Raw genomic sequence first — 16,517 nt, 5'->3', positions numbered from 1 at the left:
GAGGTCACATTTAGGGACCGTAACATAGTCATGTAACAGTAGAGTACATATAGTAGCTTAATTAAAAAAAGATAATATGACTACTCAAATAATGCGGTAAAAACTACTCAGAAATCAAATTAAAGACAATAAAGGAAAAATAACAGATTTAAACAAATATATTAATTAATAATGTAATATGTAATAAAAGTATCAACAAAGTAAAATAAAGAAAGCAGCCTAGCATCAGGGTGGTTCCTAAAAAAATACAAAAAAAATAAAGAAAAAATGTCCATTGCTATGTCCATTTGCACTCATGCTGTGAGTCCAAATTGTGTCATGTACTCTGCTTTGGTATTGGCAGTTATGTGAAAACTTCTGAAACGGCCTGTTGCCTGTTTGTGCTGAATATGAGAAAGGTTAACTTCGGGTACTGTCCCACCCTTATTCTATGAACAATGCCCGGCGTTTATATGTGAAAACGACTGAAAATAATAATAATAATAATAATGATAATAATAATGATAAGAAACAAAGAATAGATGGAACAGTCCTCAAAGCCTACGTCTGGGGCATTACACTGTCGTTCATTTCCTGGAGACTTTCTCGAAACATACCTGCCTAGCCTTAAGCTAAACCTAACCATAAAACATGCATTCACCTTCAAATTTAATCACTTGCTTCAGGGGGACCTGCTCTTTGTCCCTAAAAGGAAGACGTTCTCATAAAGTAGCTGTGTAAACAGTTTTACTTGCACATGCACACACCCAGACACACACCCAGACACACACACACGCCTGTTCTTACCCACACCTCCTTGCTTTACCTGTCTGCCATGCTTTTCATTTTCCTCCCTTTATTAAGACAGAGCTAACTGTTTTGGCCCTGCAGCCAACAGAGACTGACCTCCTTTAGCCTTTGTTCGTGTCAGACAACTGAGATTTTTTACACTCCAAGATGGAAACTGCCATTATACCTCACACTGCAAATGGTATCACTCTACCTTTTTCTTGCTCTTTTCTTGTTGCCTATACATGTCTGACAAAACCCATTTTGATTCAACCTTTTTTTTTCCCAGTATGTATTATTTTTGACAGGGATTTAAATTGACATTTTGATTTTTAAAGTTATCACTGTTAATATAATATTACAGCTTTATTCATGTTTTAAAACTACTTAGAGCCGTCAACCCTGGGTTAAGAAGGGAAGTGATGATTAGCAAGCAGCAGTATGGCTTCATGCCCAGAAAGATCACTACAGATGAGATGTTTGTAGAAAAGGTCAGAAGGGGCTTCACTGTGTCATGGTAGATCTAGAGAAAGCCTATGATAGGGTGCCAAAAGAGGAACTGTGGTACTGTGCTAATGTTTTCATTGGGAGCGAACAAAATGGACAAGATTAGAAATGAGTACATCAGAGAGACGGCTCACGTTAGAGTTAGAAAAATAAGGCTGCGATGGTTTGGACATGAGCAGAGAAGGGACAGTGGATAGACCCGAACAAAGGATGTTGACTATGCAGCTACCAGGCAGGAGAAAAAGAGGAAGACCTGAGAAAATATTCATGGATATAGTGAAGGAGGACATGCAGAGGGTTGGTGTGACAGAGGAGGATGCCAGGGGCAGGGTGAGATGGAGGCAGGTGACCTGTTGCGGGTCCCCGAAAGGGAGCACCAAGAAGAAACAGAAGGAGAAAACGAAAAAGAACATTCTTTCCATTTTAAAGGTCTAGAAATAAAAATGAAACATTTACAAGGATAACTATACCAGCACACACATAATCACAGAAGTAAATAGGATTTTGCTAAAGCAGCAAAAAAAAGCAGAGCCAGCAGTTTGTCCTGTTTGTATTTGCAACACGGCTAATGAAAGAAGTCACCCATGGGCAACAACTATTCTTTCTCTCAGCTCTCCAGATTTGAAACAAAGGTTTTGGGAACCCTTTACCAAAGTGTGCGTTCCACTGCAGTGTGCGTTTAATCTGTAAGGGGTTAGAAGGTAAGAGTAGGGGTGATGAAATGCTCTACAAATCTGGGAAGCTGCTAACAAGCTCATCGATTTGAGCCTTGAAGAGAACAGCTGTAGGGGGTAAGAGAAAGAAACGGAGACACACTGAAAGTGGGGGCTAGACTAATAGACACAGAAAGTGAAAAAAGGTTAGGAGACACAAAACAAGAGATGGGGGGAGCACATGGGATACAGGAAGGAGGGAGGGAAGTGTTGGTGTCTTTCTGCAAACTCAGACACTTAAAGTGTTTAAAATGGTGCAGCGTGAGCATACGACTCATTTGTATGCTCCAGTTCATAACAAAGAGACAAGCTGACACTCTGTCTCACATACCCCAAGCACAAATATACACTAACATCCCACAAATGATTAATGTTAATGTACTAGTTTCCCTTAAAGAAGGAGCTAACTCAGAAGTCTTTTTAGGTATTTCACACACATCAGCAGGTTCTTTGGATTCAAAAGATCACACACACCATCCCTTCATACCTAAAAGTTTGGATATTTTTAATAGGAAATGTGTCTTACCCTCATTTAAACCCAATTGTATAATAATATTTTGAGTCAGCTGCTTTAAAAGTTTGCTGCCTATATAGTTGCTGGCTTGCACAACAAAGTCAGAAAAAAAGAAAGAAAGAAAAAAAGCACTAAACTTCAGAAAAAATGAGAATCAGCGATATAAGGAAAGCAATAACGGAACGTGATAACCCAATTGTGAGACATGCAAGAAAAGCAAGGGTGGAGTTTGAAATATATGTGCATGTATGTGCTCTTATCTGCTTGGCACAGGAAAACAGCTCATAGCCAGCCTATGGAATTAAAGGAGTTGAACTGAGGTCACTGACTGCACTCTCTCTATAGGCTTCACTTTAATGATGGCGTAAGGTGAAGGAGTTGTTTGACTGAGGGTGACGAGGAGGTGGAAGACTTGGAGAGGGTGGTGGGGTGGTGTTCATGTGTGTGTGTTCGGGGGAGGAAAAAGGGAGGAAAGGGAAAGAGAAATAGGGAAGAGAAATAGGGACGAAAAATTTACAAGGCACAAAAACACACAAAAATAATTTTATTTTTTCATTGCCTTCTCATAAATAAACAGAAACAGCTCAGAACAAACAAAACTTATTACACATTTAGATCCACACATTTATGCCTCATGCTTCAATACTAATGGAGGTCTGGGTCAGTCCATGACTGGTTTTCCTGGTATTTCATTGATAGTGTGTTAAGTTAGTTTGTCACACAGAAAAATTACACCGTTGTCAATCAGATGCTTTTCAGATGATACTGGAATCAACCACAATTTGAACCAAAAATGGCTAATAGGGATGTGTCACTCCATAGGACAGTCTTTTATTACAGTTTCCCTTTCTTAACATTGACTTCTTTACAGTCCCTTTTCGACTGATATCACTTTTGATATCAATGGTAAACAGACGGGTTCTTATACAATGCTTTTCTACTCTAACTGAGCACTGTTTTGCTATGTTCTTTCTACATAAGTGCATTTTATGTAACTTTCGCACACATTGATACTCTAATGGGTGGATGTTCATATCTTGCAAAGAATATTTGGCGTGCAGACTTGAGCAGACAGGGATCAAACAACTAACCTTCCAAATAGCAGGTGACCTTTTTTGCTACCTGAGTTACAGCCACCCCAGCCATCTGAAGGGTCAGATGCACCTGAGAGATCACCTCAGCTCATCTGTCAGCACCTGGCGGGTCCTGTGTTAGGTGTTTTTGGTTGACTTTCTGATACCAGTCACCAGCTGCAGATTGTTTTTGCTACTTTTTGTTTTGTTCTCCATTCCTCCAGTTTCCTTAACGTTTTTATGAACACACTGCACACCACGCCAAGATATACCACCTTTTCAGCGAAGCTAGTTCTTTTGAAGTAACCTTTTTGGTGCAAAAAATTCTGTTTTATTCCTGTCAAACTGTGTTATCTTTGGCATCTTTCATACATTTAACTACACAAATGGGAACAAACAATCTGTTCCCATTTGTGTAATAGTAACAAAGTAACACCAATTCATCACTTGAGTTAGGTAACTTAATTACGCTTGAACTGAATGATTCATAGATAAGGATAAACTGGTTTAACCAAAAACTAATATATACTGGACTGGAAATGTGTAAAAAAAGAAAAAAAGAAAGAAAGAAAGAAAAAGCAGCTAATTCAAAGAAAAACCTGGATAGACCTTTGGAATTCCTGGATAGCTCTTGATCAAGATCACTTAAAAAATTAAAAGAAAGTCTTGTTCCTTAAAAGCAAAATATAAATAAATGGGGAGTGCACAGTACTGAAACTTTGAGAAAATAAATGCTCAGCGGAGGGGTAAAACACATTACTATTGACTTTCAAAAACCCATAGCTCTTACTACAAAAAAACCTGACACTTTCAGCCACACAATGGGAGAGCAAATGGACAAAGTGAAAGTGGAAAGAGAAGTGGAAAAAATACTTATAACAAGATAAAGCCTCTACAAAAAATGAGTGAAACACAGAAGGCAGACAGAATATGCTGAGAAAAACAAGTGTGCAGCAGAAAGAATCTGAAGACCAATTCAGTTTTATAAGGCATTACGTAACATCAGCGGATAGGTCTTTTTGCATTAATCTCTCGGGTTATGTAAGCTATCTCTGGACCAGAGCAGATTTATAGCAATGAGCTTATGATGCAAACTAGCATTAGTTCTTTTGCAGCATGCTGCCACTGTGGTAGTGTAGTGAGTCTCTCTTCATGTAAAATGTGGCCTCTCTCACACAAGACAAATGTATTTATACCCCAGACAACATTCAGACTGAAGAATTTTAAAAAAAATTAAATAGACCAAAAAAACCCCAAGGTGTTCCAGCAGCGCAGGGGGTGTGGCACCACAGTCTTCACATATCATCATATGGCACGATATCATTGTATGAGATAAAACAAAGGCCTGGTCAAACTGAACAGGGCTCACAGAAAATGAGGGCGAAGAAATAACAATGTGATTTGTTGACTTTTGTAGTTTGACTGTCAAAGAGGAGGGCATAGTGAAAATATAAAAATACCACAGTGTAAGTAAAACTTACTTAAATAGAGAAAGAAATATGGCTGGCAATGGGGAAGAGAGAGATAAAAATTGAAAGTGCTTTTATAGTAAGGATGAAAACTAAAGTGCAAAAGATTTGTGAACAGATGGGCCTTAAAAGAACCGGTTAACTGTTAGAGAGGTGTAAAACTGACAGTTGTCATGTCTCCTGGCTTGAAACATCAGCTTTTGTGAAGCTTCAAAAGACAAACTGACTGGAAAATGTGATTTTGTAACAGCAGCAGAAATGCATCGAGGCAATAGCCCTAATAACAGTAATTGTTGAAAATGCTGCTAAATAATAGCAGCTACTTGTAGGACTCCAGGTGCAGGTAAAAAATGAGAACGTGGTATCTCTAACATGGCACTAAATCAACAGTATAATATACAGAACACACAGTTCTGTGTTGATAATGCTAATTCAGTGCTACTGTCTCTTTTCAGCTCGATGCCTGAATCTGAAACTTCACATTAATTGAGAAATTACCTGCAGTAGGGATGCTGCTGTGTAGCTTGACACTTTAATTTTGAGGAATCCATGGAGAGGGCGTGCATGAGAGGGAGAAAGTGAATCATTGCGACATGACTGAAGATATTTTTAACAATTTCCTCCTTTTTTTTGGCTTTTTCATTTTTACTGATGCCTAAGAGTTGACAGTACTGAGGCAGAGAAACTAGGAAGCAAGGGGAGAGAAGGATTTTGGCTTGTAATAAAGATCTTTGACTGCTATCAAACCAGATGTTGCAGTTTTAGTATGTGCTATGATTCTTAAATAACTATGACAGAGTTTGAGGGAGGTGGGACAAGTCTTTTTAAAATAAGCAATTATTACATGTAAGACAAACTCAAAGTGGAAAGAATAAAGCAAAGTAAAAAAAGCAGGTTATAATGATCAAATAGTATTACAATACTATGTATTATAGATCTCTTATTTAAAATAAGAGCTTAAAAAAATCCTCAATAAAAATAAAAATTGCCTTTTCCCATTACCCAAGTAAGTTAGATCAAATATAATTGTAGTTAGATCAGTTAGATTTTGTACTCTTCAGCAGTAAAATCCAAAGGGGAAGAAATTTCTTGTGGCACATTTTCAAACCGACTTCAATAAAATAAAGTAGATTTAATATGTTCACAGTTTTTAGCAACAGGCACATTTTTCGATTTCCACATGTCATCTCTGTGAACCGTCCCACAATGCCACGTTTTTAGTTTTTGTGTTACGCTCACCACATGCTCTGTGAACATAAGCCACCAGGATGATGCACCAGAAAATGAACAATTTTCCAGGCTACTTCACTGTACTTACTTCTTCGCTGTGTATCGTGTGTCCTGTGGGCATTGAACTGTAAGAGGCCATTACGCTTTTAGCCTGTGCCACTTTCTTTCATCTTCCAGTATTATTAAAGCTTCTTTATGTCACATAACAGTAGTGGCAGGATAAGGCACAAAAGGTGCTGACCATCTAGCTTTTCAACGACTGCGAGCAGCTCTCGGTGTTCCAGACCCTCCAGTTGGTAATGAGCAGGAGAGCCGTGTCTGCTCTCCCTCTAACACTAATACATCTCAGGTACCTTGCCAATCTAACTGGCATCAAATTCAGCTTCATTTCCATCAAGCTCCTCAGTATTCCACAATGTGAGGGGTGCATACTCAGCAGAAATGGTGAAACACAAAAACCTGTACTGAATTAACTGAGGTGTGTGTGCTGCAGTGTGTGGTCAGGTAACATGTGGCAAATGTGTGAAATTTCTGCTTTGTGCATAAATGACGGATGTTGTTGATTCCAAACAAAAGAATGGCATTTATTAGTGAGCCTTCAAAAAATATCTGCATATTTGAATACCAAATATAAACTCTAAAGATGCCACTTCAGCACTTTCCTGAACTCTCTTTTTGTCCTTTCCAACAAACATTTTTTCATCGGTCTGATCTGCATGCTGACAGCCTTTAGGAAGAAATATGATTTTGATTTGTCACGGACATTTTTTAAAAATAAATAATACCTTAAACTTTAATCTATTGTGGGTTTTATTAAAAGAAGTCATTTTAGTCTATAGCTCCAATGCGTTAGTAAGTCTCTACATGCTCTTTTCACTCATCTCTAGTAAATAATATCCACCCAAGTGACTGCAGTGCAGACTGAAAACTACAAAAAGGGGAGTGATACACTAAGAAAACACTACACCTAATCATTCCCACAGCGGCCAATTACAGCTACCCTGCTTCCTCCTAAGCCAATCACAACTTTCAGATGTTGTCATGAGAGCAATATTGTACCCACTATGCACTCTCCTACACACACACACACACCTCAACGCAGAGATGAGAAACGGTGGAGAAGGATAGACCCTGGACACTTTTTTGCTCAGCTTTATTTTAACACTGGCCAATGTTGCCCAAAGGAAAGCGAGATGTTTCCAAATCTGTGTTTGGTCTCAGATCTAACCAAGCTTTATCTTTAGGGCAACTGTTGTCTGTTTGTCTGCTTTTTCATTTGTCTTGGTCATTTTGTCCATCCAGGCTGTCAGACCTTTTGCTTCTGAATGTAATGAATCAACAATATCTGCAACCCCCCCTAAACAAAAAATACTAATAAAAATACAGTAATACTACGAAATAAAACAACAGCAATGCATTGTGCATGAATGTGTCTGCTGATTTGCATCTGAGGCTCATTCTGTGTGAACCACTGATAATTACATTGCGAGGTAATCAAACCAAAAAGCTCCCTGTTTTCCAGCCTGTTTACTAACACACTGTGATAATTGCATTCGCAGGGCATGGTGTGAATGTACACAAAGCCACTATCTGAGAATGCAGCCCTAACATAGAAATGCAGCAGTGTTGAGGGAATTCTTTAATTAATTCATTCGTTGAGAAAAAAAAAGCTCTTACACCCCCCCCCCCCGTGTATTTCACAGCGCCTAAAAACAGAAAATCAATACTTATGCTTTTTAAATAACAAATCACTGTGTACTTGTGTGCAGCTCTGCCGCGTGGCAGGATATATTGAAGCTAAATATACAATATAATTGCACGTCATAGCAGCACAAAACTGTGCCTCACAATGCATCCTCTTCTGAGAATTGAACTTGTCATTACTGGGGTCACTGAATGGACCCAGTAAACACTGTTACATTATCCTTTATTACATGTTATTATAATGATCACTGTGAAAAACATTAAAAGCCTTACTTTAACATTAACAGGTTTGAGGGTAACGTGAGAGAGGCAGCAAGTGAGAACGAGCAATCCATCAGTTACAAGTGAGACTGAGAAACTGGGAAAAGTGAATACACAAATTGTTCATACTGGTGTGGTAATATATCCTGTGCAGTCACCTAAAACATCACGACCCACAATGTCAGGCAGATAAATCTGAAAATGTGGGTCTCCAGTGAAACTCCAGTGACGTGCATGCAGCAAAAACGATTGTGCCATCAATCTCAAAAGTCACTTTTTTATATATAAAATTCTTCTAAATTGTCCCACACTCTCTTGGCCCCTGCAGCTGCGTGATATGTCTACAGAATGTCTGCCAAAGGCTGGGCATCAATACAATGCTTCTCCTATGATTTGTGAGAGATGTCCGGAGCAGAGCACAGTATGAAATGCAGAGAACAGCCGGGCCTCTGTAGGCACCATTATATTGATCTATACTCTGTACCTGTGTCACTGCGCTGATCGACGACGACAGAAAGACAAAGACTAGCGGCTCAATCGAGGCCGAACAAAGACGTCACCTAGTATGAGTCAGCTGTCTTCTCACAATATGCCTGTTCAAAATTCTTCTGTCAAACATTAGCCATTCATTGACATTAGGGCTGCCACGATTAGTCGACTAGTCACGATTACGTCGACTATCAAAATCGTCGACGACTGATTTAATAGTCGATGCGTCATTTGAAGCTTTGTAAGATCACAAAAGACGCAGGAATAAGTAGTAGGATTTAAGAGTGTAATAACGGACTGAAACAGAAGATGGCAGCACTGCATGTACAAGGATGCCAGCTGCCGTTACACTCCGAAGAAGAAGAAGAAGCAGTGTCCCAGAATTCATAGCGCGGCCCTGCTCAGTTTTCAACAATGGCGGCAGCTAGTTAGTTTTAATATTACTCTTATTAATCTTTCTGGGTCACAAAATAAACGTTTAACATATTTTCAGGCGAGAATGTAGCTGTGTAAACCTCAAATATCTGCTCAGTTTATCAAGACACCGCATATTTTCAAAAGCGCTCAGACGTTTTCGGAGACGTCTGTTACCCACTAGCTCGATAGCTAGCCGGGGGCAAGGCTCACTAGAGCCCGTGAGAACACCGGACTCCCGGCAAATCGTTTTCAAACCCACCATCGTCTTTCGCTACTCAGGTTAAACATATATAAGTCACTTAGATAACTTAAAAATGTTATTGTTTGGCCTTTTTTTTAGTATTTTATTTGTTCCTGAGTAAATCGGTTTGGCTGAGATTAAAGTTATAGTTTATACACGGCTGAATAAACGTCAAGCAGACAACTGATTATCAGAAGTGTGAGATGTTCGAGAATATACTCCGGTGTCCCGTTATATTTTAGATAGCAAGGAGTTTATTAAACTTTACCAAAACAATCTGTAAATCTCATTAAATTTAATAAACTATCATCTTGTCTTTATTTTTAGTTAGCACATACCCTAAACACTTAAAACTGTAAGCTAATGTTATATAAGAGCAGATGCTGCTGGTGCAATAAACTGTACGTTTTACGTCCAATGGATGCATGATCCGATTAGTCGACTAATCGCAAAATTAATCGGTGACTAGTCGACTATCAAAATAATCGTTTGTGGCAGCCCTAATTGACATTGAAGATGACAACCTCTATGATTTATTCAGTCTTGATCATGAACCTGATTACTTAGGCTAGACAAAGCTTGAGGGATCTTTCCAATCACGACAAATATACATCCATGCATATGTCTGTGTGTGCTGGCTCTAGTTCAGCTTTATCAGTAAGCAGAAACAAGTAATCATCCTGACACGGGATGGAAAAAAAAAATCACCAATGTAGTCGCACTGACATCAAGCTGCAGATTGAGCCTACATGAGATCAATACAGCAATAGATCAATTCAGCGACAGGACCTTAGAAACCTCGATGCTAATGCTGGTGTTAAGTGGAAATGAGCAGACTTTAAATACAAAATTACAAAAACACAATGCATCAGTTGATTGGCTAAATTGGCTGTTAGTGTGAATGTGAGTGTAAATGGTTTTCTGTCACTCTGTGTTAGCCCTGTCCAGAGTTTACTCTACTTTTCATCCTATTAACAGCCAGAAAACAGATGAAATATATGCCTTTTTTCCCCCCATCTGTACACAAGAAACATTAGTGTCATGTTCAGTGTTTGAAGTTGCAGTTTCTTGTTTTTTAGTTTAGAGTATTCTTGTTGATCTTTGTTTTTTTTTAAGGATTTATGTTTGAAGTCTTACAGTTTCTTGAGTGGTTTTGGTCATTGTTCTCTGTGTCATCCCGGTCTGTTTCCCCAGTCATGTCTCTGCGTCTGTCTGGTCCCTCTGTGGCCTGTCATGTCTCTGTTTATTCTCCCTTTGTCTTTGTCAAGTCTGTATGTCTCAGTCTGCGTTAGTTTCCTGTTTTAGTTTGACAGTCTCTTGTCATGTGTGTGTTATATTCGGTTTTGCTTCCCCTGTCGTTAGTCAGACTTAGCTCACCTGTGCCTTGTTTTCCCCAGCTGTGTTCCATCGCTCTAATTGCCTTATGTGTATATTTAAGTCCTCAGTTTCCCTCTGTTCTGCGTCATTTCATCATCATATTCCTTCATGCTGTGTGCGCTCCAGTCTGTCAGTGTTTCAGTCAGTCCTCTCCAGTTAACGCTGCCTTATGTTTTGTTAAGTTTGCTGGTGCAAGCTAATAAAGCTTTGTTTTAACTTTGTTTGTTGGCAGTGTCCTGCACTTGGGTCCACTCTCTGTCTGACACAGCATCCCATAACAATTAGCTCAATGAAATTAAGATATTGAGACAACCACTGCTAACCAATCGCTCCAACGCTGGTTTGTTAGATCTCGCACACAAAGAACTCACCCCTGAAGCTCCTTGACAGACATGGAGATCTTGAGGTTGTGTCCCAGAACATGAAGTGCAGTGAGGATATCAGCCCATTGGACCATCTCTCCAAGAGGCCCTCCCTTCAACACCTTTGGGCTGAAAACATCTCCAGACTCCTCAGTTAGGAAGCCGACATGAACGAGGACCTGAAAGAGAACACATCGTTATAGAAGAGTTAAAATAAAGGTCTGTAGATGGGGTACATAAAAAAACTTGAAAGGACATTGTTTAATAATAAATAATCTTTAAACAAAGGTTTTTATGAAAATCATGTTTTTTGTGGTTTTTTTATAATGTTCTGCTGTATTTAAATTAAAGCACGAGATGGTTTAAGGCAAATCACTAAAAAAAGAATTCTGTAAATGTACCTAAAATAATAATGATAATTGTAATAATACATCACCAGAATTTAAATTGTTAATAACGAGTTAAAGCCAACAACAGATATGAATAGAGAGTCTCAAATCATGCTTAGACTACATTAATAACTCAACGCCAATAACATTATAAAATACAAAAATATGCCCAACAGCTTTAGTTATTATCTGTAGCTCCAAACCAATGAACTCAAAAACCAAAGTCACCCAATAATACAAACTAACAGAGAGAGAAAGCTGAATATAAGAACAACCAGCACTTTTTACAATGAACAATAACAGTTTTTGTCAAAGTTTCAGAACTATGAAGAGCACAATAAATCTTGAACAGGCCTGTCTGATGAGAAGGTAAACGTATAAAAATTCAGTGTATCATATTTGAATTCTTTTTGTTTCTTTTCTCTTCATTTAAACCCAGATTAACTCCATTGTATTGAGAAAAGTAGTAGATCTAAGGGGGGCATCGCATCTGTTGTAGGTCTTCTTGTTACCTGAAGCATTTTCAATATTCTACATCATATTTATTGACATAATTTTACAGTTAACATGTTTTATTTATGGTGGTCTAGTTATGCCACAGGTACCCTAAATTAATAATAATGGCAATTACCAATTTTTATATGTTTCTGTAATGGTTATTCCACCAATATATGCACGGCCTTTAATGAAAAAGCAATTTTTAATACTAAAATGTAATCTAACATTTGAATATATTATTAAAAGTTTACCGTTTTACAAAAAAGCTGAAAAAAATAGTAAAATGCCCAATTACAGTTATTTATTTGCATTTACTGAAAAGAAAAAAAAATAGTTTCACAGGTTGAAAGTAAAGCTTGTTATGCTAATTTTTGACTTCTCGGCGAGGTTCGCTTCACCGGCTCAAATTTGGGTATAAAACGTGAAATCTTTTTGTTATTTGCCTAATACATAACAATATAAACAACATAATTCATCAGTATAAACACGTTTTTGACCAATTTCCAAAATATATTTGTGGTTTTTTGTTTTTATGACAGATATTAATATATATTAAGTCCTGTATGTGCACATGAAGTACAGATGTTTACGATAAAGTACATTCACTCAAACCTGATGTCCATTATAACACTTTTAAATATTTGCATAATGGATATTGCTAAGCTCTTGGAAAGTTGAGTTTCTACTTTGCACAATGTTTTAATGACTTTGAGGATTAATATCATTGGAATTTCAAAGTATTTGAAAAGGAAATTATGGAAATCCCCAATGAATTACTCCTCATGCTCCAATGGAACAACATGTTACATATACACACAGAAAAACACTGTGGTAAAAATTCTTAGACATCTAACGTGAACTTTTAAAAATATATACTATGCAAAACATGTAAATTTCATAATAAAATAACTTTTACACTTTGACTTGTACTGTTATACAATTCTTCACATAGAGGCTGCAGTCTTGTCATGCATGTTCACCTAGCTGCTGCATAATTAGTGCAGCCCAGCGAGAAATGAGCAACACGTTACTTTTCACAGTGGATTAGACACAGTCATGTCCAAACGTTGCTCTGCTCAGTAATCCTGATTAACTAACACAGCATGAACACCTCCAGCTGCTTTTGCTGGCAAATGGAGCCCGCAACTTTGACCATGCAACATACATAATGAGCTTAAAACCAAATGTGAGGAGTTTGCCAGGAAGTTTTCCGAGGCCTTGTTTACTGTCTCACCATTTGTGTGCAAGTGCATACAAATGGTGAGACGCATTAGTGTTTCCTATGTCTGTACTTTCAAATCTCTTAGCTGTAGAGGATAATGCCTAAAAGGATCCAAGAGCTTTTCAGATATATGCCACAATGGCACTCATTTCACTCTCCCCCTCCTAATTATGCGTGCTAATATTGAAGTTAGAAGAGCCAACATGTGCACCTGCACACAATATATATACATACACACAAAACTGCTACAAAATATGAGTCATTTTATGACCAGGGGAAAGACTGCATCTGAATAACAAAATGAGAAAAACAGAAAAACTGTACTAAACAAGATGAATTATTGATTTCAACCCACAATAAATGTTTAACAATATTTTCAGCTGGCCATGGAAACAGGCTGTGAACGTAACATTGAGATGTCATCATACTTTAGGTTCACATGGCAAAGTTCTGCTTAAATTGTTGCCTATCTACACATTCAGCAGTTATGATGCAAAAAAGAAGCTCTCTTTTTTGGAGTCCCAGACTAATATTTTTCAGGTCAGTTTTTGGTGTCCACCAAAATCCTGTGGGAAACATGTGACTCATGCTGCAAAGTGCACATATAGAACTTTAAATATTAGGGGAGCTGCTCATATAGTCCATACTAATGTGGAGCCTCATTAACACGCTGTCTCACTTTCAGGGCCCATTATCCGTGCACATATTCTTAATACTCAACAATATGTTTGTACACTACATTTGTTTAGCTTTATTATTATACAGTGTTTTTAACTTCACACACTCAGCACTTTGATAAAGTAATTTCACTGATGTACTTACTTGAAAATAAAGCGTGTATACAACTCTGGACAATGATGTGTATGCAGCAGAGTCAAGCTCCAGTGAGACTCCAGCTGGCGTGAAAAATCCCCTGATTGAATAAACCTGCTCTATTAACTTCTGCTTCATAAAAAGATAAGTGAAATTTAATTACAGTTTGGGTGGCAGATGGCAAGAGTGAGAATACATGGCACCAATACTATTCCCTGGCTCGGTGTTGGTGTTGGTTATAGGGTGTATCAGCGAAATGCTGGCATCGAGGCAGAAATGGAGACAGAAGGAGCTGAATTTCAAATACTGGCACAACAGTAAAACTGATAAATAAATATGAGGAAAATCACACAGTGGCAGCAGCGCTGAATAACTGTAGACTGGATTCTATAAACTGGCATCCATACGCAAATGCAACGTTAATAGCGGGAGAGGAAGAGTTCAGTGCAAAAGCTGGCAACTCGCTCGTGATCTAAACTAGAGCCCAACCAGTACTGGATATGTGCTTTCAGACACAGGAAACAAAAACAGATTTCCCTATAAGTTATGAGTCCTTAGTAAGATAATATGACAATGCAGTTTAAAAATACAATACATAAAATTAAAAAGCAACAACTTGTTGTTATGTCTGCAGCATTCAAAGAATGGAGAATAATTTGCAGCGTAAATTATCCGTCTCTTCTTAACTTTGTTCATTTTCATGTTCATAAGACATGCTGAAACCAATATATTGGCAAATCAGCTGAGATCTAAACTGTTGACGGGGGACTTTGCTTCCTTTCTAATAGAAAGTATTTTACTTTAATTTATAATTATAAATTCATTCTGTATGGGAACTTATGAGAGCAGAATTTATTAAAAAAATGTCAGAAAACTGTAGAGAGGTAAAGTTTGTGTTACCAAAAGAGAATCAAAATCTTAAGAGAGGAGAGGCAAACCAACACACACTCCTGCCACCATAACAATTTTACATACTTGCTCGCTTCAAAATGAATACGAACAGGTAGAAAGCTACACAATGGAAAGTAAACAACAGAAGGAATAACTGTGAAGCCTCATAAACTATGTGTGTCACAGCCAATTGCCTCCCTCAGGAATCTGGATAACACACAAGAGAGTTGAGTAGTTTATACAGTGGACTTATGGTACTCCCAGATGGTGTGTGTGTGCGTGTCTGAAAGTGCTGATTTTTTTTGTGTATTTGTTTCACGCTGACATACATCAATGAACTCCAGTTAAAATCCCTTGTGTGTGTTCAGCATAAATGCTCACTCGCAGTGAGCTTGGGGACTCTCAAAAAGCTCTGAAGCTAATTTTTCCTGTTAACATCCCATAGGGACTGAATAAAGCCTTACGAAACCCACGGAGACACAAACAGAGGTACAATAACTTGCTCACCTTTACATCTGTCCCATCTGTTTGTTTGTATGTTCATGCACCACCCATCCGAATCAGAGTATTTTTCTGTTCTAAATGCTCTTAGATAAGTTGCAGTAAAGAAAATCTGGTCTTTGAAATGTTTATGCAATATGAGTCTGAGTCAAAGTGAAATCCTTGGAAAGACCTTGGTGCATACACTTGAGAGCGGGAGCGCAGAAGTGACTGTTAAGTATGTGTTACCACTCCAGTGGTATCCTCTGCTCGAGACATCACTAACAGGGTAACGACAGAAGTATGCAAATGCTTGGCTTAGCATCTGTTAGAACGGGACTTTGTATGGACATGTCTGAGTGTGTGTGAGTGTGTGTGTGTGTGTGTGTGTGTGTGTGTGACCTGGTTCTCTCATTCATCGTGCCCCCAAAGAAGGTTGCAGCTGTCCAGCCATGGGAGGCAACACAAGCTGGCACTGACAAAGATCACTACTCTACCCTTAATTTCACCTTCTTCCTCATCCTCCTTTCATGGCCCTACAAACAACTTTCCCCTCTTTACTTATACTCATGTCTTTCCTGCTTGTTTTCATATTCTTTCAACTTGCTTCCTCCTCTTCCTCTTTCCTCTAACAGCTTTTTCTTTTACCCCTACCCCAGTTCCTCACTCCTCACTTATCCTTCCACACTGTCTGCACTTCATCAGTCAGAGGTCTATTAACTCTCAAGAGGGCAGAGATAGGGAGAAGGGAAATTAGCAGCTTGACATTTGCTGACAAACACACTAAATGTGCATGCTCAAAGAAGCACAGATGCACATAAAGTGACACGGGGAGATACTAAACCTACTAGCAGACAGCCACCGAATCTCTTTCTTTGTAGGTTAACGGGATGAGGTCAGCGCCTTTGAATCTGTATCCTCATCTTTCAAAAACCTTTCAATGATTCCTGAACTTAGCTAAATATATTTCTTTTGCTGTCTAACAAAATGAAAACAGCTTTTGTTCAGATTGATTCTAATGGCAAAAAGGTTTGGCCCTGACTTTATATTCAGTTTCATAACAATGGTGAAAAAAATTCTTTTAAATGTATCATTGCTT

The 16,517-nt window shown here is 38.3% G+C and overlaps 1 protein-coding gene across 2 annotated transcripts in view; it reads right to left on the bottom strand.

Moving 5' to 3' along the window:
* The window catches only part of LOC100696723 (alpha-1,6-mannosylglycoprotein 6-beta-N-acetylglucosaminyltransferase B), a 121,234-nt gene that overhangs the window by 44,903 nt on the left and 59,814 nt on the right, over nucleotides 1-16,517 (bottom strand). For both annotated transcript variants that reach the window (XM_005470000.3, XM_005469999.3), the window contains exon 8: nucleotides 11,135-11,304. In XM_005470000.3, the coding sequence (XP_005470057.1) occupies nucleotides 11,135-11,304 (170 nt within the window). The remainder of the gene's footprint in view (nucleotides 1-11,134; nucleotides 11,305-16,517) is intronic.

This window comes from Oreochromis niloticus, linkage group LG6 (genome assembly GCF_001858045.2).
Source record: "Oreochromis niloticus isolate F11D_XX linkage group LG6, O_niloticus_UMD_NMBU, whole genome shotgun sequence".
NCBI classification, from domain to species: domain Eukaryota; kingdom Metazoa; phylum Chordata; class Actinopteri; order Cichliformes; family Cichlidae; genus Oreochromis; species Oreochromis niloticus.
This window is presented reverse-complemented; position numbering and strand designations above follow the sequence as displayed.